This window comes from Phaeodactylum tricornutum, chromosome 18 (assembly GCF_000150955.2).
Source record: "Phaeodactylum tricornutum CCAP 1055/1 chromosome 18, whole genome shotgun sequence".
NCBI lineage: Eukaryota > Bacillariophyta > Bacillariophyceae > Surirellales > Neidiaceae > Phaeodactylum > Phaeodactylum tricornutum.
The window spans coordinates 679863-702471 of record NC_011686.1 but is presented as its reverse complement, the minus strand read 5'-3'; the positions used below and the strand labels follow the sequence as shown (position 1 = coordinate 702471).

General features: G+C 48.3%; 10 protein-coding genes across 10 annotated transcripts; 5 read left to right on the top strand and 5 right to left on the bottom strand.

The window, feature by feature from the left end:
- Nucleotides 1-71: 71 nt before the first annotated feature.
- Nucleotides 72-578, top strand: PHATRDRAFT_39243 (predicted protein; the record flags this gene model as incomplete). Its single annotated transcript, XM_002183235.1, has 1 exon — nucleotides 72-578. The coding sequence occupies one exon, from the start codon at nucleotides 72-74 to the stop codon at nucleotides 576-578; it is 507 nt and encodes a 168-aa protein (XP_002183271.1).
- Nucleotides 579-1355: 777 nt separating this feature from the next.
- PHATRDRAFT_48709 (predicted protein) lies at nucleotides 1356-3838 on the bottom strand (the record flags this gene model as incomplete). Its single annotated transcript, XM_002183107.1, has 6 exons — nucleotides 3513-3838; nucleotides 2296-3414; nucleotides 2033-2219; nucleotides 1899-1916; nucleotides 1527-1759; nucleotides 1356-1453 (listed from the first exon to the last, which is right to left on the bottom strand). Exons 1-6 carry the CDS (start codon nucleotides 3772-3774, stop codon nucleotides 1356-1358), a joined length of 1917 nt encoding a protein of 638 aa, XP_002183143.1. The 5' UTR covers nucleotides 3775-3838.
- Nucleotides 3839-4154: 316 nt separating this feature from the next.
- Nucleotides 4155-5788, top strand: PHATRDRAFT_48708 (predicted protein; the record flags this gene model as incomplete). The annotated part of the gene is made up of 2 exons (XM_002183234.1): nucleotides 4155-5226; nucleotides 5361-5788. The coding sequence occupies 2 exons, from the start codon at nucleotides 4155-4157 to the stop codon at nucleotides 5747-5749; spliced, it is 1461 nt and encodes a 486-aa protein (XP_002183270.1). The 3' UTR covers nucleotides 5750-5788.
- An 802-nt stretch (nucleotides 5789-6590) lies between these two features.
- On the top strand, nucleotides 6591-8210 carry Sit4 (silicon transporter; the record flags this gene model as incomplete). The annotated part of the gene is made up of 1 exon (XM_002183233.1): nucleotides 6591-8210. The coding sequence occupies exon 1, from the start codon at nucleotides 6672-6674 to the stop codon at nucleotides 8208-8210; it is 1539 nt and encodes a 512-aa protein (XP_002183269.1). The 5' UTR covers nucleotides 6591-6671.
- Nucleotides 8211-8933: 723 nt separating this feature from the next.
- PHATRDRAFT_944 (predicted protein) lies at nucleotides 8934-9254 on the bottom strand (the record flags this gene model as incomplete). Its single annotated transcript, XM_002183106.1, has 1 exon — nucleotides 8934-9254. A coding segment is annotated over one exon (321 nt), but the record flags the coding sequence as incomplete, so codon positions are not given.
- Nucleotides 9255-11145: 1891 nt separating this feature from the next.
- Nucleotides 11146-12921, top strand: PHATRDRAFT_39238 (predicted protein; the record flags this gene model as incomplete). Its single annotated transcript, XM_002183232.1, has 1 exon — nucleotides 11146-12921. The coding sequence occupies one exon, from the start codon at nucleotides 11146-11148 to the stop codon at nucleotides 12919-12921; it is 1776 nt and encodes a 591-aa protein (XP_002183268.1).
- Nucleotides 12922-13215: 294 nt separating this feature from the next.
- On the bottom strand, nucleotides 13216-14262 carry PHATRDRAFT_39237 (predicted protein; the record flags this gene model as incomplete). The annotated part of the gene is made up of 1 exon (XM_002183105.1): nucleotides 13216-14262. One exon carries the CDS (start codon nucleotides 14260-14262, stop codon nucleotides 13216-13218), a length of 1047 nt encoding a protein of 348 aa, XP_002183141.1.
- An 840-nt stretch (nucleotides 14263-15102) lies between these two features.
- Nucleotides 15103-16164, top strand: PHATRDRAFT_39236 (predicted protein; the record flags this gene model as incomplete). The annotated part of the gene is made up of 1 exon (XM_002183231.1): nucleotides 15103-16164. One exon carries the CDS (start codon nucleotides 15103-15105, stop codon nucleotides 16162-16164), a length of 1062 nt encoding a protein of 353 aa, XP_002183267.1.
- Nucleotides 16165-17034: 870 nt separating this feature from the next.
- PHATRDRAFT_39235 (predicted protein) lies at nucleotides 17035-18033 on the bottom strand (the record flags this gene model as incomplete). Its single annotated transcript, XM_002183104.1, has 1 exon — nucleotides 17035-18033. One exon carries the CDS (start codon nucleotides 18031-18033, stop codon nucleotides 17035-17037), a length of 999 nt encoding a protein of 332 aa, XP_002183140.1.
- A 1455-nt stretch (nucleotides 18034-19488) lies between these two features.
- Nucleotides 19489-19770, bottom strand: PHATRDRAFT_15217 (hypotheticalal protein; the record flags this gene model as incomplete). Its single annotated transcript, XM_002183103.1, has 1 exon — nucleotides 19489-19770. A coding segment is annotated over one exon (282 nt), but the record flags the coding sequence as incomplete, so codon positions are not given.
- Between the last annotated feature and the right edge of the window lie 2839 nt (nucleotides 19771-22609).

The window sequence follows — 22609 nt, the reverse complement described above, 5'->3', positions numbered from 1 at the left end:
ATTGGCGTGCCGTCACGTACGGAAACGGATTGTTTGTCGCCGTGTCGAATACTGGGACCGGCAATCGTGTCATGACCAGTTCCGACGGCATGGCTTGGACGAGTCGTACCAGTGCGGTTGACAATTCATGGACGAGCGTCACGCACGGGAATAATACGTATGTGGCAGTCTCTCTTGGTGGAAGCAATCGTGTCATGACCAGTCCCGACGGGGAGAATTGGACGGCTCGTACCGCTGCGGTTGACAATTCATGGAACAGCGTCACGTACGGCAAAGGAAAGTTTGTCGCAGTCTCTTCTAATGGCGACAATCGTGTCATGACCAGTCCCGACGGAGAGAATTGGACAAGTCAGACCGGTGTGCCAATCGCTTTTTGGTTTGATGTGACGTTTGGTGGCAACACGTTCGTTGCCGTGGCGCTTGATAGCGACAGCCGCATCATGACCAGTTCGGACGGCGTCAGCTGGACCTCGCAGACCACTCCCGCGGCGAACAGCTGGCTAAGCGTGACTTTTGGCGCGAACAAGTTTGTGGCGGTTGCGAGTTCTGGAGATGGTAATCGAGTCATGACTGGGTAAGGTTCGGGACTCCAGAGCGAACGGATTGCGGTGGACGAGCGTCTCTCTGACGTGGAGCCGAAACTATATGTATGCAAGTGATGAGAGTTATGTGTTTAGGAAAGCAAGACTATGTGTGATGATAAAGCACGTGAAGTTTGCAATACAAATATATGTGGAACAAGAGTGAGTGCTAGCAAGAATGAGACAGTTGATTGTGTGAAAAATAAATTACAAAATAGGTTTAAACACCACCATAAGAACAAAAGTTTGGAAAAAAGTTGACAAACAACTGTCAGTGCTATTCTATACAACCTAGAGTGGACAAACAGAGTCAAGATTTCAACAGCCCTTCATAACGTCATAAATGCAGTTATCCTAGTAGACTCTTATGGCACTTCAATTTCTAGGTTAGCCTTGTGTACGTTTCCCAAGAGCAAGAGTTGTTTGATGGCTTTGCTAACACGAGCTCTGTCTGCATGTAGCTATTATGATCAATGCTTTGAAGGCACATCTTCACAAAGTTATTATGAAGAAAAATCCGGCCAAGTATTGCCAAGTCTCACCCCTGTTTGATGGTCACCAGGATGTCAATACGTTGGACAGGTGGGTTGCAGAATGACAAGCTTGGACATGGTGACGGCCTCTGTCATTGACTTGCACAGCACTTTGGCAACACTCGGATTGACCGTGGTATTGTAGTCTGTTAAAATGGCCCCGTGGTTGTAAAAGCACAAAACTCTGCCCGTAAGTAAATTTGTTGCTACCAAAACGTTGAGTGTCCCTTCCCGTTACTTGTCACAGCATTTGCTTTTGTTCAGGATGCTTTCCAGGTTCCTGGGGATTGTGCAAACACCATGCAAGAGTCATCCATGGCTTCTTGACTATTACTAGTACTATCAAAATTGTCGTTGTCACCCTCGAAATCAATCATGGAGAACAAGAAACGACTTGGGACGTCTCACTCACCGGGATAGCGCACATTAAGAAAAGAATAGCTGATGGATTTGACCTTGTCATCCGGTCCATTGGTGCCTTCTGCTGTTTCGTCTTTGTCCTTGATTCCATTGTTGGTGCCTTCTACTGTTCCGTCTTTGTCGTCAATTCCGTCGTCAGAGCCTTCTGCTGTTCCATCTTTGTCCTCGATTCCGTTGTTGGTGCCTTCTGCTGTTCCGTCTTTGTCTTTAATTCCGTCATTGGTGCTATCTTCAGTGCCTTATCCCTTCCCGTCTTTGTCGTCAATGCCATCCTCAATGCTCTTGGTAGGGTGTCGCATACGGGAATAATATGTTTGTGGCAGTCTCTGAGAATAGATCAACTAGATTTTGCTCTAACACTTACATGTTAGTGTTCAGATTTCTAATACAAGATGGTTAAACCAAACAATTGCCGGTACCTTCCTCATAAAGCTTACCAATTTTGACTACAGCACTCATGATGTCAACTGTGAGAGCAAAATACAAATTTTGGTTCACAGAATTTCGATTACTTCATGATTTGAATAATCAGTGCCGGATGATCCACCCTGACTGGGCATAGAAGGCAACTTTTTGCCGAGAACTTCAATCTCGTCCAGGGCTTCATTGCCTACGGATTTCATTTCATATTGATAGTTTTCATGAGCCTCCAACAATATTCTCGGTACACCACCCTTTGTCTGCTCTAAAATGTAGAAAGCAAAAGCTTTGAGTTGTGTATAGAATGCCAATGAAACAATTCACATAGAAGAATCTCATACCGGACAATTTGAACATTGCTGCTTTCAGCGTTGCAACTTCCGTGCGTAGCTGGTTGGTCAGGGAAGACGCTTGCAGTAAACGTTGAGGAACAACAATGCCAAAGTATGCTTTTGGTAGGGTGTAATTGTACCAAGTTCGAGCTCGCTTTTCTAGTTTCAAAAGTTCCAGAAGAACACCTTTTGTTTTCTGATCTGATTGAGTGGCAAGCAAAATTTGATTGTATGCCCTACTCTTTAATATCCAAGATTGAGGGAACATTGCAGGATTTGAGGAAAGAACGCTCAAATTACAGTTGAGCATACGTTCGTCTTCCTGTTGCTGAATCTCTAGACGACAACGTCGGGCTTCCGCTTTCCTGCTTTGCTCGGATAGGAGTCTCGCTTTGTCAATTTTACGAGCTTCGTCGGCTTCTTCGCGTTGTGTCACGAGAGTGATCATCACCGAATCAATGTTGGGTGGATCATCCGTGCTATTGCTCGCAATGCGTCGGATACACGAAAGTACCTCATGCTTGTTGGAAAACCCAATCTGACAAAGCTGCATCATCAAATTTGCCTCTAGACTGTTTCTAGGTTGCGTTTCGTAGGAGGCGCCAATCTCGCTTTTCGGTTCACATTTGACGCGTTTGCGCTGTGGCAAGTATGTGCTGGACGTATCCTCTATTATCCGTTTCTGATATACCGCCACATCCTTTCTCGCATTTGCGCTAGTGGACAATGTGGTAAACCCCTGCTGCCATGGCCTGCAGCTCGTGGTGTTTTGCGTATTGTGCAATGGATGACAAGAAGATGGTGCACACCTTGTTGGTAAGCTGCTCGGTGTGCAGGGTGCGGGTAAGATTGCTTTACGTTTTGAATGACGGGGGACCTGGGGCATGGGGAAAGAAGGGGGAAGTATAATATTAGCCGCAGAGGACTCTCGCTCTAGGTCGTGTTGCAACGCAATCATTCCGAGCGTGAAAACAACGGTGCAATCTGAATCATCGTAAAAGTATCGCCGTAATTTGGCCATACACACATCTTTTCTCCCTGTTGGTTGTCCGTGGAGGCCAAGGCGGCTAACCACAAAACTAAAACAGCAGTGCAGCAGGCACTTCCATACATGCTTGATCTGGCGTACTGAAGGAGGTGTGGAGTTTGTGCGTGTAAGTTGGGTATGGAACAGACCAATCGTAAAACTTGCTAGCCTGTTTTACTGTTCGAGCCCGGGGACTTACCGGTACAACATCGTAAACCAAAGTCACTCTGCAGAATTTTCTCGAGTTCCGGTCGTCCTTCAAGTTCAAGAATCCGAACAATCCATTTTGCCGCTACTGCAGGAACCGCGGCCGATGCATACGTTGACTGTGAATCTTTACTAACTTGATTCTTCTTTGCGATGCGAGAATCAGATTCGATATCCTTGCCTCTTTTCTCTGCATCCATCTGTGCTCGCCCGAGAGTCTCGTCAGTTGGCATCTTATTGCTATTATCGGTCATGGAATCGCTTACGGTGAAGATAGTCCTGCACTTCGTTGTCCACTCCTCTGCCAAGAGACACACACCTGTGTGGCTTTTGTGTTGCACCGTGCCTTGTACTCGACCAGTAGGGTCACGTCCCCTACCCGCGGAATCAACACACGCTCGAGACCAAACAGTACCCTACCGCTCTAGTTAGGAATTTGTGCTTTACAGAAGCGCTTCCCCGGAATGAAATGAGGTCCGTGATGGTCCGTGACTTTCACCGAATTTCGGTCGGACAGAGAAAGTCTCTGCCTGTTGCATCGTAGTAGGTAACTGTAAGTAACTCTAAATAAAATCTCAAAATTTCTGATGGGCGGAGAAAGTCCTCGATGTCAGTATGATATCTACGTGGATTTATGTGGAGCTACAATCTAGAGCGCAACGATTTCTCGGGATACGATGCACTTGATGGGACGGTGTCTGCGGACGCTGCCACGTTGTGGTTGCTGGAAGTAGGTAGGATCTGGACTTTTTTGGATCACCCTCCTTCGCTCGTTTCACTGGGTAGCACACCACGTGCGTACAGCACATTCACACGTGTGGCAATTCTTTCTCAAAGTCAAGTGTGTTGTTGTATCTCACAAGCGCTACCTTTTTCATGGAAAGGAGAAAAGACTCTGCTGCACATTGATCCCTCTCGTGTTACTCTTATTATTTACATTAGCCGGACACTGCGTCTCGGTGTCCTGCTCCCCTCACTCGGACCCAAAACGACCTTTGCCGTCATGGAGAGTCTGCTGGAACGCATCGAGGAGAACCGTCTCGATGCGTTGTACTTGTTCATTAACGAATCCTTGCGTGATCGTGTGAACTTTGATCGATTCTTCTTGTCTCTAGTTAGCTTGCTGCCACTGAACTGGAGCATTCAACGTGTAGAAATAGGACACGAATTCCTCAGTATGGTGGAAGATCAACTCACGTTGTTCACCAAGATTGCCGAAATGGAAAGCATTCGAACCTTGATTGTTTCCGACGGCTACGTGCCGCGGAAAGACCACGGAACCATCCATACCGCGTCCTTGCTGGAGGCTTTACCACGGGCACGCAACCTGACCATTCTGGATGTTCAGCGATTGGAATTGGCGGATGCGGATCAAGTACAGGACCTGGCGGATGTTTTTGAAACTATGCAGGAAAGCTTGGAAGAAGTTCGCATCACCGGTCTGCATTTGAGGACGGCTGTGTCTCTCGATCCTGTCTTGACCGCATGGATTGACATGAGCAACTTACGAGCGCTGGCGTTATCGACGCATCCCGAAACAAAGGTGACGGATAGTAATTCCATGATGAGCCAAAATGCTTTAAAGGCGCTTTTACAGGATTCGACTACACTACAAGATTTGACGCTCCGTTCCATGCACTTGAACGATGATCAGTGTCAGACAATTGCCGGTGCACTCAACACGAATAGCTTCTTGACAAGTCTAGGTACGTTCCTCCTAATCCGGAACGGGTGGTTGGCTGGCTAGCCAGCCAGCCAGACTCGTACTTTTTGACAAGTACCAATCCGCTCCTTCCTGACGTTTTTTGTGGTTTGTGCGTGGTGCTTTCACCAATTGTAGATATTCGACAAAATCCCAACATTGGCGAAGACGGCTACAATTCTATTCTGGAAGCGCTAGAGCACAATCATGGGCTGTGGTGTTCAGTCATGGTAGATTCTCACCGCTTCCAGGGGCTGTTCAACTTACTTATTGAACTCAACCAAGCTGGTCGCGGAGACTTGTTGCGATCCCCATCCCTGGCCAAACTCGGCACCTTTATGGGCGAACTGCACGACCCGACGGCGCTCTGGTTCTTTTTGCGCATCCATGACACAATCCGGGATCCACTCGTTGCTTTTTTGCAGTGGAAGTCGCATATCGTTCGGTCCAAGCAGGGCGGGAATACCGAGGATGAGACGACCATTCAGCAGTGGCCCGCAAAACGCGCTCGAACAGAAGCTTCGTAGCGGGTGCTATGCGCTGTAACCATCCCCAGTTGACAACTCAATTCACCTCCTCTCAGCACATTCTCCCTGCGCATGCGGGAGCAACAGCACGAGAAGCTGATGTGACATTAATAGGCCTTGTATCATCAACAGTCATTGACGAGCTTCACCGTGTCCAGCCGAGCTTGGTTAGACTTTGCATCATCAATGCAGTTCGTGAAATCGTCAAATTTTTTCATGTAACGTTACTAATCATACAAATATGCTTCTTATGGACAAAAACGCGTGTCGGAAGAATAAGACGCTGTACAACGCCGAGCGGACAAATGTTCCTGACTGTTAGGTGCAGCGGTAGGAACACCGCACGAGGTGTTGGGATGCTTTTGCGCCTGCGACGACAATACGAAAAGCTCGGAGTGTCACGGGGAATGCAAGCATAAAAATGTCTGTCGTCCACGACGAACCATTTATTAGCTTGCAAACATTCAACTATATGATTCGTGCGAAAGGGACAAATCCAGTTTCGTTCCATGTACGCGACATATCCATTGGGACTATTCAATCATGGGTCGCCGGTTTTCAAGCTGACTAAATAACCGTAGTCGGTCTTTTACTATGCTCATCCACAAAATTCGTCGAGCGCGCAAGCTTTAAGTAAATTCCTAGCTCGCGAAAAATTCCTTGGTAACGGTAGATATAACTGTAAATAGTTCGATTACTATGCTTTCCAAGATTGAAGTTAACCGACATCTGAATTTAGCGAAACCGCCAAAAGCAGAATGCTTGCCATACTGGCGAACAAGTTCAATGCTCACCTTCCAACTAGGAAACCCAGTACTTACATATTTGTTCTGGACGCAGTTTGATCAAGGTGCATCCAAACAAGTCAAGCCCAAACGCTAACTTTCTCGCTTACAGAAAAAGTAAGCGCAATAATACAACAATGGTGGATGCAGGTAACGTCATCAAGTGTGCCTACTCGGTGGGCCTACTCGTTTTCTCGACCATTATCATTATGGGTCTGATCTTCAACGAAGAGACCAAGCTCTCCTCCGATGTTAACTCTGCCGTTGCCTTTGTTGCTATTTGGGGCGGAGTCTTGTGGCTCACCATGGTGGAGGGAGGTCAGGGATCATTGGTCGGACTGGCACCCGTCAACAGAGAGCTCTACAAGGACTCGCATCCTATTGCTTACAAGTGCACTGCAATTGCCCACAAGGGCGACAACCTGGATCGGTACCTCTTGGGTCGGCAGTTCATGGTCGTCTTGACTGTCTTTGTTGTCAACATGTCAGGCGGTCCGCTAAAGGATGCCGAGCTTTGGGGCTTTCCTTACGTGCTTACGAATATGTTCCTGGGCAGTGGTCTGGCCATGATCCTCTTCACAGCCATGGTGGGGCAACTCAACTCACAGGTCAATGCCTCCCTATGCATGCTCGACTACATCAACAACTACTTTGCGCTCTTCACCCTCTGGGTTGCGATGGCTATTGAGTTTTCCGGACTGCTACATGCGTCCTACCTTGTACAGATGCTCGTGGCCGCACTTTCCGGCAAGAAGATCGAGTCCAACGAAGAACCCCGCAATGGGCTCCAGAATCTCTTTTTCTGGTCACGCTGTCTCGGTTCCCTCGCAATCTTGGGATACTGCTTCGCGGTGACCTTGGCCGCACTCTTTGCCGGCAAGACTACCATGTGGGAAGGCGTACCGCCATCGGTTGCTGTTATCGTCTTTTTTGTGCTCATGTCTGTTGTTGGTTTGCTCGAGGGTATGCAAATTGCGTTCTTTGCCGTCGCCAAGATTCCCAAGGCTGAACGAGGAGATTCCGTTTTCGCCAAGAAAACTTGCGACTTGCTTTTCAAAGGCGACGGTAACAATCTTCCGGGCTTTATGATTGGACGACAGCTCTGCGTAGTGTCCTGCATGTTCTTCATTGCGCGAGTAACTAGTGTTGAGATTGCTGAGGGCGAAGAAAATATCTTCGGAGTCTCGGACGGCTTCCAAAAGCTCTTCGACACGGGTCTTCTTGGTGCCATCATCACAACCATCGTAGCGTCTATTTCTTGGCAGCTGGTGGCTTCGGCCTTCCCCATAGCCTTTTTGTCCAACCCCTTCACCTACATTTTCCTCCGGATTTGTCTGGTCTTGGAAGCTATCGGTATCTGCTCCGGAGCCTGGGTTCTCGCCGCCATTCACAAGAAAGTTGCTGGGTTCCAACGTGATGAGGTATACATCGGCACCGCTGAGGAACGTGCGGCAAAGGACATGAGCGACGATTCGGACCAGCTTCATCTGGGACCTGGGCACTTGGTCAAGCTACCCGGCTTCGCTGAACATGCACCAACAGCGTTGAAGGATCTCATGATGGCGGACCCGTCCGTCGCGGACTACCTTAAATCCATTCATGAGATGGAAAGTGGGAAAGCCAATGGGGAGGGATCGGAGACGAGACGGACAGGTTCATCTGAGGCTGATGAGTAAATTTATAGTTATTGAACAAAGAGTAATTCTAGTAAGTCCTTCATTGTCACTCCAGCGCACCTTGCGACAAAGTTCTTGGTGTCGGAAAAGTCATCTGCGAAACACGGTGGATCCGTATAGACAAACACGTGATTAACGTGTGAACAAAGAGGTACTTCTGTTCAGGGGAGATTCTGGGCATACATACATAAATTACCAAATGTAGGGAAGCGTCAGTGACGCTCGCGTCTGGAACCATCACATTGCGAGATCAATTTGTAACATTGGAAGCACTTCTCTCATTGACTCCGTTGTCCCACGCTAAAAGGGCAGCCAACACAGAACTGTCCACACATAGGTGCGCACAATAAACTGAAAGGACTCCATTTAGAATGTCACGAACAGTGGTTAAGAAACGCTATTTTGTACCCAAATGTGTGGCGATATAGTTCACGTAAAAGTGTTATCGGTAACACAGCCCTCCTGGCCTTGACTTTGGGACGCACGATCATAAACGAGACTGACGGCTTCGGCCACGCTCAACTTCTTCTGCACTTTGCCGTGCTCCAATTTCCAAGCCTTGGTACGTTCTGGGGACCACCGGACACCCGCTCCTTGTCGTTGATCAGCGTTGTACCAGTAGACATCCAAACTGCCATCTAGCCGCTGCATTTTGCCCCGCCCTTGCCGTTTTCCCTGCACGAAGCCACCCTCGAAACGCTGTCCCCCCTGATAGTAGTACCGACCGGCACCGTGCATGTAATCGTCTTTCCATGCACCAATATACATGTCACCGTTGGCAAAGTAGAAGCGACCCTGACCCTGACGCTGGCCGTCGTAGTATTGTCCAACGTACATGTCGCCATTAGGGAAACGCCGGGTGCCGACTCCGTGCATATAATTGCATTCCCAGCATCCGACGTACTCTGAACCATTTGCGAAGGTGAGTGTGCCCTGACCATGACGAGTGCCGTTGAAGAATTCGCCCTCGTACACATCGCCATTGCTCCAAGTCATGGTACCCTGACCGTCACGCTCGCCGTAGATGTTAAATTGCCCTTGATAAATAGCTGTGTTGCTGCAATTTTGATTTATACCGAGGGAGCTCGATTCAGTAGCGTGTAGAATGGGCATTGCGTATGCTGTAAGCGATTGTGGCAGCCAATCCTCGTCCTCCAGCGTTCGTCCGGTTGGAAGAGAGGCGACAGGAGCAACGCCAGGTGTGGGCAAAAGATCAAGATTGTTCTGGTTGGCGGTAGTGCTGCCACCGAGATGCTGTGGTCCCCTTGCGGGAGGCAAACCTCGGCAATCCAAACACTGCCCCCTCTCAACGTGACCTTCCACAGAGAGAGGTTTCCGCACGATCTTTTTGGTGGCTTGCTTGTCTTTTCTATTCTTTGGCAACAAGCCCTTGAAAAGACCTCGGTGTGTCCTTTCTGAAACTATAAATAGCTGTTGTCCGCAACTGGGACATTGCCCGTGCTCGGCCCGAATGTCTCCCGATCGAGCAGCGCTTATTTCTGGTGGCGGTAGCGATTGTGAGCGAGGAAGCGTTTCTCGCGTCTGCTGATGCTTTCGACACGTTGCCGCGGACTCCGAAGTGGAACGGACGTGGTGCTGGTGCGTGGAAAACCGTTGGCTTAGCTGTAGCTCTGATATCTCCAGCAGATCCCGGTCCGCCGTGACCGTCAGAGGACCAGCCGGCGGAGACGAATTCAACGGAGTTGATTGTTCACCGCTCTGCTCTTGTCGATGCATCCCAAGATTGGACGGATTGCGAGGAGGCATTGGGTTCTAAGAAAAGAACAGAACAGGCCTGTGGTGTCGTGTGGTGTTTGTCGATAGCTAACTACTGTAGCCTGGTGCAAGAAACTCACTAACGATAAATTGTTGATCCTCGATTCCCACAATTTTCACGAGAAAACTACGCTCAAAGCGTGAAATCTGCTCGAACTCGCAATCGATGAAGGCAACGGTTCCTTCCAACACGGAAGCCGCGCTGGAGGAAGACAGAGTTTGTCAAGCGCAGTCCTAAAGTGACGGAACAGAGAATGGCTTGTTGTTCGACACAGCACGCCAATCGAGCCCGCAGAAGGAGATATTTATTTTCCTTACAATTCAAGGACTCCGAACAATTTGATCACGTCAGAAACGATGCCTCGCTTGTGGAAACTTGAGAGAAAAAGCACCAAACGCCATTAAGTCGAGTTTATGGTGGATTTAAATAATTACAAGGAGTTCGCAAATTTCATGGAATACGCCCCTTCAAGATGCTTAGTCTTGACTCAATCTTGGTGTGACACTCGAAAGAGTCATATTGTATTCTGAACCGAAAGAGACACAAGTGGTTCATAGTCAATGCTGTTACGAGAAATATTGCCTTCTGTGCCATTCCGAAAATTGGCAGCGGACTGTGAGTGTTGTGGGATCAAATCTTTGACGGGACTCAAGTGGTCGAGATTGCGTTTGGTCGCTATTGGTCGTTTTACTACTGTGGTGTTCGACGCAACTTATTGTTAAGACATTTCAAGTCATTCAAATCACTAACGGTGAGACTTAAAAGAAAGGCCCAATAAAATGCTGAAAAATACTCTTCACAAAACTTGCCATTTGCGCCTCTGTTCGACACCATGAGCCACATCAGAAATTACTCAACATTGGGTGCTGAAAAGAATCTGCACTCACACTCAGAGCAACTCTAGCAACCGTTGCGTAGGCATATCTCTTTTCGAGTCGTGTCATCTGTCGACCCCACAAGTAGACGCAAATCAAGTCACCCATGATTAGCGGCAAGCAAATCGACAACCATCTTGGCGATCAAATCCATAAATGCGATGTCACTTCCTGCAATCCAATCGTAAACGATTTGGCGCATCAATTGCGTTCCAATGATCCGACGCTGACATATCTTTCGTTCCGCCGTTTGCCACTGTGGACTGTTAGCTGGTCTGATATGATGTGTCTGCTGTCTGCACTCGAACACAACACTGTTGTGAAAACTCTAGATCTTTGGCTGCCTGGCAAAGACACGGCTCCTTCTTCCAATAAAGACAGCGATATCAACTATTCCATTCTGAGTCGGATATTGGAGCAGAACAAAACCCTTCAACGCCTCGTCGTCACGTCTTGGAGCAGCGATAGCGACTATGCTGCATGGCAAGCTCTCGTAGAAGGTCTCCGCCGGAATGTGTCAATACAATCAGTAGAGCTTGGAGATGCCGTCCACGAAACAAGCAGTAGTACGGACTACCAGGACGTCGTGATGATCCATTGCGATGAGCAGGAGGATTCAAAGTTTGGAAATGATGAGTTGGGGGATTTAGAAATGATCATGGTCAGTGGAAAACTAAAAGCACTGACTCTGAAAGGACTCACACTGAGTCCAACTGCTGCAGAGCGCCTTGCCAATGGCATTTCGCAATCCTCTTCGCTTTTCATGTTGGAATGCATGCAAGTTTCAATGGATCGGGGATCATGGGGTACAGTCTTGGAATCTTGCAGAAATGGTACACTTTCTGAAATTCACATCGCTCAGTGTGACTTGGGGTTTTCAGCAACGACAATGATATCCTGTGCGCAGCCTTCTGACGAACACCCGCTTTCCGCCTTGTTACGGAAAAACTCAAGTCTTCGTGTCTTGCGGGTAATTTCCAGCCAATTTGGAGTGGCTGAGCTACGCGCTGTCACCGATGCTGGCCAGCTCTTCTTGAAGCAATTGGAGCTCCGTGACCACGAGTTGACGGGATGCGGTGGGCTACTAGCTCACATTGCTCAACAAGCTAGTAGCCTGGAACATTTGTCTCTGTCCGACACTGGCCTTGGAAATGGCGATTTGATAGAACTGTGTAGAGGGCTGTACCTACACGCTTCTCTGAGCTCGCTCAATATCCAAAACAACAATTTCTGCTCAGTTCTAGCTGCCCAAATGCTTGCGCATACGATATCATCTCTCACCAGAATCGAGTCTTTGGATATTTCTGAATGCCCTTGGGGTGACGAAGGAGTTTCTGTCCTGAGGACAACGATCGCCTCACATACTTCCTTGCGCAAACTCCACTTGGCGGACATCAGAATGACCGACTGCGGCTTTGTTGACTTATGTAGCAGCTTGTTGAACAATGCTTCATTGGGCGTCCTGGACGTGAGTAGGAACAGATTGGGAACATCAGGTATGCATGCCGTTGCAGACTTGCTATCTCGATCTAAAACTACCATCTACGATTTGAATTTGTCCAATTGCCACCTCACAGACCACGGAGTGGAAACTTTGGGGCGCTCTTTGTCCAGCGCTAAATCGCTGGTCCGCTTGTCGCTGGCATCTAATTCGGCTGGTAATGACGCTTGCCGTGCAATAGCAAGTTCGTTGCCCCATTCTTCTTTGGCCTGCTTGGAGCTCCAATTCAATCGCTTTGACGAAGAAGGCCTGGGCCATCTAGTGGAGGCACTACAGCATAGTGTCGATTTGCACGACTTATTTGTATGGAATGCTTGTGTATTTACTGGAGGAGTAGTGTCAAAACAACAGCAATCCAAACTACAATTCCTGTCGGAAGCCATGTTGCATTGGCTGAGACTCAACAGAGCTGGGCGAGGCGTGATCCGAAACTACAGCAATCTTCTATGGGAGATCTTACCGATCATTTTGCACCGAGCTGGCCAGTTGTACGGACCGGACGCATTGTTCCACATGCTGCAAGCCCGTCCAGAGCTCGTGCTTCAAAGTAAGCGCTGAAGATTGAGGGTACGAAAATAGAAAGACTTTTTCTCCGCAGCGCGATTTATTGGTCATTAGTGTGCCCATCAGGCGCTTCTTAATGTCAGTGATTGTCTATAGACCAGAGTAACCCAGTATACAGTAAGTCGACTCAGCCGAGCCACCATCATGCTTTCAACTCCGTTATAGATGTAGCCAGACCCACTGTGAACAGAATCTTCAAAAGAGGCATAGAAGTAAAAGTACTGTATAATCCGTTTCAAAAGAATAATACATGCGTATTTTCCTGTGACGGAGCGCGAAATGTATTTCTCAAGAGTCCAACCGAACGCGTAGCTTCTGACCAGTAACACTACTGTTGAGCATCTGGACAATGTCCGACTGTACGTTCTCCAACGACGTATCTTTGAACTTCGAACTACTCCAGCCACCGGAGAGCCCTGTATTGACCTTGTGTCCTGCCATCATCATTCGAGGTATTGTTGCCAGCATACCGCCATGCTGGATCCACGCTGTTAAGAAAAAACCCTTGAGTTTTTTCTCGTGGTAGATGAGTGCCATCGGATTGACATTCTCCACTTTTCCAGCAAGACCTCCGTAGACATAGACTGTTCCTTTCACAGGCATGAGGTCCAAAAGATCTCCAGCTGACCTTCCAGCGACGGCATCGAAAGCGACCGTTGCATTTAGCTCATCGATTTTGGCTTTGAGCTTTTGCTTCCACGAGTCGTCCTTGCCCGTAACGACAATATGCTTGGCACCAATGTTTCTGAGTAGATCGGCTTGATCTTGCCGCCGAACGACACAGATAATCTCGACGTTTTGGGATGGCGCAACCTTAATTAACATCTGTCCCAACTGGGAAGCTGCGGCCGTGTGGACAAAGGCCTTGGACCCTTCCGACTTGACTGTATCCAGGATTCCTATGGCTGTGTACGGGTTGACGAAAAAGGAGGCGGCATCTTCGATGGGGAGGTCGTTTGGCATCCGAAAGACGCTTGTATAGGCGTCGGCAACGACAAATTCCGAATAAGAACCCTGTTTGTTCTGCAGATTCGAGAAGCCCACTTTGGTACCGACGCCGCAAATAAGGGACGTGAGTATGCCTGATCCAGTTTTAACCACGACGCCACAGCCTTCTTTGCCCATGGCAAAGGGGCACTGCTCCGGACGACAATTGGGCCACGAACCATAGTCCGAAGGATTAATAGCCGCAGCTGTAACTTTGATTAAGACTTGACCTGCTCCTGGTTCGGGAACCGGCACTTCTTCGGTTTCAATCTGGCAGCTGGCCACATCTTTTCCAGGCGCCTTGACGACGAGGCGTTTCATTGTTTTGGGAATTTCTTCGGTAGTCATGATGAGGAGAACTAAAACGAAGTGCGATACAAGTTGCATTAGGCAACGTGCAAGATGTTTCTTTCTATTCCTGCATTGCTGCTTTTGCTTTCCGTCGACGATCGAAGAATAGTCAAGATTCACAAACGTATCTTATTTGTCTGTCCCCCACGGCGGAAACAAGTGGAGACGAGAACGCGTTCGAAAGCCCAGTCGCAATCTCGTTCATCTCTTATAACAATGTCCTACATCGCGCCAAAATTGAAACTTGACCGAATTGGGTAGGGTAGGCTCGAATCATTTTGTGTGACGGACCGTCACTTGCACTGTCCGTTTGGAACGTGACGTACACAGCTACGTCATCAATCGCCGTCTGCGATTACGTGTTTTGTTACTTCGGACATCTATTAGCTAACTTTTTCATTCACATGAATGTGAACTAACACGATGTTTAGATTTCGAAAAGGGAGTGTTCTGGCTACCGCATGTATGTTTTGTGGAAAGGCCAATAGAGGCTCTTGACCAGTGCAGGTACGTACGTTCGACAAGGCGTCGTTTTCGCAGATCTAACCGTAAAAGCTGGTACCACGTAGTCCCATGCCTCTTGCACTTACTCTCTTCGTTCCTTGGAACGAAATTTTGTAGGCATACTTTGAATAGAATAGAAGAAATTGGCCTGATCTACGAAATTAGGCTCTTCCCTACGTAAATACACACGCGTGAAAAGCCTTTCTTTCCAAATTGGGATGACATCACTAACTATAAATTGAACACGGCCGGGAAGGCTTACAATTCTAATCAAACTTTCACTTTGTTTGAAGACCTAGTAGCAATTGAGAACAAAACCGTACTCGAAACAAGATGAAGATCGGATATCTTGCTAATGTTCTCGTCGCTATATCCTTGAGCAGTGCCTCAGGTTTCGAGCTACGTCGCTTCTCGGCTACGAGTACCTTTCCAGGCGGACAGCTCACTTATGTCACTCCTTTCACCAAAGTCGTAAAGCAAAAGGATACTACGCAACTCCGCATGGGTATCCGTAGTTTCATCCGGGGTAAAAAGCTTACGGTCAATCACAGCAATGACAACAAGAATCTCACCGGGCCTACAAAGAACGAGGCGGAAATACGTGCTCTCTTTTCTCTCTGGAACAATGCGCTAGCCACAGGCGACTCCCGCCTAGTCGCGGCGCGCTACGCGAGTGACGCAGTGCTTCTTCCCACAGTGTCCGACATTCCACGCACGAATTACGACCTCATCAAGAACTATTTTGACGCGTTCTTACTCAAGAAACCGCAGGGTGTCATCAAGGAAGGATACATTAAGCTGGGCAAGGGCTGGGCCCAGGATAATGGAATCTACGAGTTTACCATGGGTATCGACAACACTAAGGTCAAGGCTCGCTATTCCTTCGTTTACACCAAGGAAAATGGCAAATGGAAGATCGCACATCATCACTCTTCAATGATGCCCGAAGGTATTACAGTCGGCCGTCCTATCGAAGAAGAAGAGGTCAAGAATCTATTTCATCTATGGAACGATGCCCTCGCTACCGGTGACTCCCGAGTCGTTGCCGACCGCTATGCCAAGACATCAGTATTGCTCCCTACCGTCTCGGACGTCCCGCGGACTGATTATGACGGTATCAAGGACTACTTTGATGCGTTTCTCCTCAAAAAGCCTCAAGGTGTCATTCTTGAGTCTAATGTAGTCATTGGCGCCAATTGGGCCCAAGATGCGGGCTTGTATGAATTCACGATGGGAGTCGATGGCTCCAAGGTCCAGGCCCGTTACACATTTGTCTACGTTTTTGAAGATGGACAGTGGAAAATCTCTCACCATCACTCGTCTGTAATGCCCGAAGCCTTTTTGGGACCAGCAGCGCCGGCCAACGCAAATACGGAAGTCGTCAGTAAAAAGTAGGTGTGTTCATTAGCCATCGCTCTGCCCATGGACGGGCCCGGGGTTTTGAAACGGATTCGCCACACACAAGATGGCGCGCATATATACTTTGACAGCAATCGAAAAAGTAACGGACCTTTTCCTGTTATTGAAAGTGCTTTAAGAAAATCGTATTGTGTCAGGTAGTTTATTGTTGCCATACCGATTTGCTTTAGGTTGGGTTGACTGTGAATGCGCGACATGTAGAACAAGTAAATCTTTTCAATGTAGATTCGAGACCAGCTAACTGTAACAGTTAATAGTGAGATCTGACATTAGGACAACTTTCCATTAAATAGAACTGTGAAGCAATTTCTGTACTGTAAATAGTGTACAGACACGTATCACAAAATCATTCACGGTCAGCCAAATGGTTCCAGTCTCACAACGTCGATCTGAGCTTCAAGAATGCGATCCTAATTGGGTTGCATTAGCAAGCGCTTGACACACTTCTTGGTATACAAAATCAAATGCACGGTTGGATGACGCATCGAAAACCTGGAGAGAAATCGACAGATTTTCCTCACTCGGCTGGCATTTCCCGGGGGAAAAGAGTGGTAACAGTGAATTCTTTTTCTGCCTTGGTGTATTGTTCTAAGCTGTTGTTATATATCAATTAATATGGACATAAATGCGTATATATATTTTTGCTATCTGTAAACAAACTGGAAGATACGGTTTTAAAAAATCTTTTGAAATGATTGACTTTCTATGCTGGTTCTGGGAATCAAAACATTCTTACTGTCAACCTTTCGAGAAGAGTAATGCAAATCCCTGCGACAAATGTTGATTAATGATACAGCTAAATAAGTGATTAAGACTCGGCATTGTTGGTGCTTTGGGAACAGGTAATTAGTCGCGAAAACGCATTACAAGACTCGACGTCACAATCACAAACCCGCAATGCGCATAAATACTGCTTCCGGCTATTTGGAGGAGCTCCTCAGATGCGCAAAACACTGCAAATGATACAATGAGGACCAATAGTAGCGCGGCCAAAGCCATAGTGGACTCGTAGCCCGGCAAGGTGGTATCAAGGAAGTGGTAAAGAAATTGTGGGCCGTGCTCCTTTGCAGTCCAATGTCGCGCTATGCTCCAACTGAAGACAACATATGCTAGTCCTATCACTGGCGCCACTCCTACATGCTCCCATTGAACAGGTAGTCCACTAAGTAAAGCTGATTCAATCAGCACTACCAGAACGTTGGCGTTGTGCATAAGGAGTAAACGCGTTTGCTTCAAGACGCTTGTATCGTTGTCAAAGCGTATTTCAGCGGGCCATATTACGTACCGCACAACAGAGGTGACGAGAATAGTGTATGGTGCTGAGGCTTCCCAAAGTAACAGAGCAACTCGCAGAATCCATTGATCCGGGGCAAACATAAGTAGAATTTTGGACTGACGTTGTATGGCATCGACTTGAAAGGCAATTACGGCGTTGATAAGAAAGCACAGGCCGACTAGATTCCAAGAAACGCTTGTAAATGGAAGCATCGTCTTCCATCCTTTCATGGGAAATTGTGTAGCTTTGAGACGGGATGAAGGTTGGTACGGCGTTTCTTGAATCCAACCATCCCCGAAGATGGTTGCTAGTGATGTGGCAAATATAAGGATCGCGATGCCCAATCTTATCCACGCCAACGACAGCACTGAGATGTATTCGGGAAACAAAACATTGGTGAATGCTCCAACGGTTGCTGCTTCGTCGAAATCTTTCCATGCTGGCAAGGAGTTTAAAAGAATAGCTAGGGTGACGGCGACAAATATCGATGAATGGACTGGAGGAGGAGCCCGCGCCATAACCTCACTAATTTTGTTTTCGCTCGTGGAAGATGGTGCCGACGAGTTCATGGTAGAGCCTTTTGCTGTTAAGGATCCTTTGCTTCTATTCACGTTTTTATGGTAACATATTTCCCAGCCGTAAAATCGGGGAGTTGCCGTTATTCAAAAACCTTTTGCCGAAATTCCAGGAGAAAGATAGATCGCGATGGAAGAAATCGTACAGAAAACTGTAGTGAAAACCGACTTTTATCGTACAAGAATAGCACAAGATTACTATACTCCGGTTACGAAGCAGAGCAAACCACAAGTTTTTCGATCTGTCTGACTGTGAGCAAACCTACTTCACACTAGTCTAACGTATATATGACAGACACTTGACGTAGGGTTTTCCTAGTTTGTTTCGAAAGAAATGTTCGTTTTCTATAAATGCTGCTCGCAGTAGCAAAAGAAAGAGATCGTCACCGTGTCATGACATGCACCCATCTTCAAAATTGATGAAACCCATTTTCTAGCGCAAACAATTCATATATTTTATAAAAGCTCGTCCCAGAAAAGTTGTTCAAAATTATTTTGATGATAATTGTTTTGTCAGCTATTGCAATGAATGCTAGTAGAAGAATACTGATGTGTTTGGAATTTGAGTAAAGACCACAAAATTGTCCTCGTCAAGAACAGGTTTACTTGAAATGGTTGAGACAAGCATTTTTCTTGTATAGAGAGACAGGGGAGTCGGGCATAGAGGTTCGCTCAGGTTGTCATGCATGCGTACTAGAATTGAATATCCGCACAGAGGGCGTCCCACTCGCACACGCCGGGCGCGAATTCGGGCAAGTAGGATGTGGTGGCAGCTTGCGCCATGACCGATGCCGGGGGTTGACGAATCTTGCCCCCTGACTGCATGACACGCAATTGTACTTCACAACAGCGTTCAAAGTAGTAGGCCAGGACCCAAACTTCCTTGATGGTCTTACCGAAACAGACAAATCCGTGGTTATTCATGAGCAGAGTGTTGGCCTGAGATGGGCCGTTTTGAATTGCAGCGGTAATGGCCGGTCCTTCCGAAGCATCGTCGGAGACTCCATCCCATTCGTAGCTGATGACACGATTGTAGAAGTATGCCGCATCTTGTGTCAACGGGACAAAACCGTCTTGTAGACATGAGACGGCCGTGGCAGCTGGTGTGTGCAAATGAATAATTGCGCCAATATCACCACGGGCCTTGTAGATTGCATCGTGAATGATATCGGCCGTCACGTTAGAACTACTGTAGACTAGATCCTCCGGAGTGATTTGCTTCCACAGTTTCCGACCGGGCGTAATCAAACAACCAGACTTAAATCGGGCAGAAATGTGATTCCAGACCAACATATCCATGTTGAGTTGCGCCGTGAGCTGGTGCGCGACGGCCAAATCAAGACGAAGGGATCGTTCCTGTTCCCGAAGTTTGGCGTCAGAAAAGCCGAGACCGTAAAATTCTTCGACCATGGGTTGAATTTCTTCGACTAGCGCTTTGCGGACAGCCATAGTGTTGGTGGCAAAATGGGGCAAAATGAAACAATTGGAAATGCTCCAGAGCGGGTGATTGGTTGGTAGCGGCTCGGGGAAGGTTGTATCAAGAATCGCGTACTGGATTTTGCCTTCCTGCAAGGCTGCCGTGAGTGCGTCGGTGTCGACAACCTTGCCACGGGCCATGTTGATGAGACCGGCGTCGGGACGCAGCCGATTGAGTACCTTGGCGTCAATGACGTGAGTCGTGTGTTTGTTCAGCGGGCACATGGGAAGTAGGACATCGCACAAGCTGGCCATATCGCCAACATTATTGAAGTACTCCAAATTGTACTTGGTTTCCGCGTCAGAGTCACGAAAGCATTCGGGGACGTAGTACAGAATCCGTGTGTGTGGCGCTAACAGCCGAATTTGTCGACACAATTCGTTAGCTATGACGCCCATCCCCACAACGGCAATGACGCTGTCCGTCAGAGGCTTGCCTATTTGACAATTCCAGTTCAAATTCCAACCCTTACTAGGGAATGGAACACCGAGCTGAGATAGCGCGTCGCGCAGCCCAATTATCAAAAAGGCTAGGACGTACTGCACGACATGGGACGTGATGGCAGCTCGTCCGGATTGTTGCACAGCAATGCCACGTTCATTGCAGGCCTGCATGTCAATGTGATCGAGCCCGGCTGAGAGCGTAATCAACAGTTCCACCGTATCAGGCAGTGCTGCGATCCGTTCCCGAGTCATTTTTTGCAAGATATCCACCACGACAATCGAAGTCGACATTTGTGGCAACGGTGAACGTAGGGATACTAAGGAGTCATTGAAGTCCTCCGAAGCATTCAGGGTTTCTTTCTCAGTGTCCTCTTCCTTCGGGGACAAGATTTCTAGCAAGTTCGATGTGTTCATAAAGGGAACGGGTGGTTCACACATGAGCGATATACCCACGGGTTTGCGTCCGTGAACCACACACCAGCAAAAGACACCCTGATCGATCTGGACCAGCCGGGTCTGAATCTTTCGGGCGTACGTGCGAAGCAACACTTGATTCATGTTACTGCGTACGTGAGGCCGCCGTCCGCCGTGTTCCAGGACGTAATTGACCTTTTTGAGCATGAGTTGAAAACTGATCCGCATATCGTTAGTCAAATCAACAACTTGAACATCTTTCCATCCGCAGGAGAGCAAGCAGGAAACGTTTTGTTCCGGTGTCTTCCAATCGTTTAAAAGGTTGGTGGAAGCAAACTTGTCGCGCTCGGCTTGTGTCCAATCAGGCGTGGGACCCGCCATGAGATCGCAAAAGACCATCGCCCCACCCGGCTTGGTTACCCGGAAAGCTTCTTGATAGGTTCGCAATTTGCTTACGGCATGGATAAAGGCGTCTTGCGAAAAGACAACATCAAAGACGTGGGGTGCAAACGGAGCGTCTTCAAAGGTGCCTTCCACGATATCAATGCTCGATTGCAAGTTTTCATCATCACGAAAGGCCTTGGCTTGCACGTTTTGTTCGTGACATAAATTCAAGCAAGTCCCGTGAACGGGAGTCGTGGAGGCTTGGTGGGACCGGACAATTTGAAGGGCGGACGCCGCCGTCCCACTACCCAAATCAACAAAGCGCAGGATCTTGTTATCGTCATTGTCGTTGCAGTGTACACGATGCGGTTGACGCTGGCGCGCCAGTTCCCACATGTAGGCGGTGAGTGCGTCACTGGCTCTCCCATAGGCTCCTTCCTGCGTCACATCAATGCCGTCCCACTTGCCGAAATGGATGTTGTTGGAGCCATCGTCCAGAATGGCGTTGTAAAACTTGAGACGAATGTCCTCCGGGACCGCAGGCTGAGGCTTGTAGAGTTGCGGAGGAGCCGGGAGTCCGGGATCATCTTCCGAATCACTGCCATCCTGTGGCTCTTGTTCCTCCGGGTTCGCCCCACTAGATAAGTCCCAAGATCGCCAGTAGTAGTGAGAAAAATGGAACTGATCCGTCACACAAATGGGAGAGCTCATGCTGGTTGCGTACGCGTGTCTTTGATTGTGAGCACTGGAGTAGGCTTGGTGATGCGTGTTGTAGTTAATAACTAGCGGTAGTGGGGAGGGAGTGGAAGGAGGTTAATAGCTGGGTATCTCAGGGAGGTAAGTAACTTGGTTTTCTGATTGCGGCTTCGGGTGTAGTTTGATTTTGTGAGAGGACAACAGTACTAACAGTAACAGTAATTCGAGATGGAAGCAAGCGCGTCAAGAGAGCGTCAGAAGGATTCGCGACGCCACCAATAGAAAGAGAGAGAGTCGTGGGTGGCTGTTTCGTGTCTTTCGCGTTTTGTGTTTTTGTTGTTGCAATGGCCAAAACTTGTGCGTGTGGTGTGCGAATTGTGCGTTCTTTTTCGAGACTCGACGTTCGCCTAGGCGTCTGTGGATGGAACAAAAAGCCAAAAAGACCCAACGGAAACGCCATACCGCAAACTGGTTTGCTGCCTAGGATCCAATCAAAAGAACTTCGCGACAATCCACTTCCAAGTGCGATCGGGGAACTTTGCCCAGAAGAACACCACGTCAGAAGGCCACCCAACCGGAACCGCTCTCTCTATGAAGAGAACGGTACTCGAGAAGCAATATAATTGGTGCAAAATGGACGACGCAGGGACGGTTTAGTGGAAAACACGAATTCGTCCCTCGCGAAAGCAGAATTCGCCATCTCCTTTCAATCGGAATTCCGGTTCACTCCCTTCTCCCCACGATGCGAACCAACGACGACAGCAACCCGGAAGATGATCCACCGGTCAATGACACTGGGGAACTCCGTCGTGTCGTTAGCCAATGCGAATACGAAACCGTAGAAAACTACGAGACGTACGCACGCATGCGGATGTGTGCACCTATGTAGCAGATATAGCCCCTGTTGGGTCGAGCATGCCGCCCGTTGCAAAAGTGCCGCTTTTTTTGTCGGTACCGCACGCATGTCGAGAGGTCGGCTTTTTCGTTTCCTTCTCTGGACGACACACAACCGGAATGGCGAACCCGCGAACCGCCACCCAACGTGTACACATCACGCAACCACAAACATACAGAACGAAACCAAGGCCACGCACGCACCCAAGCGCGTGGACAGACAATCCAACAACACACCCACATCGAAGGCAGGCGTGCCACT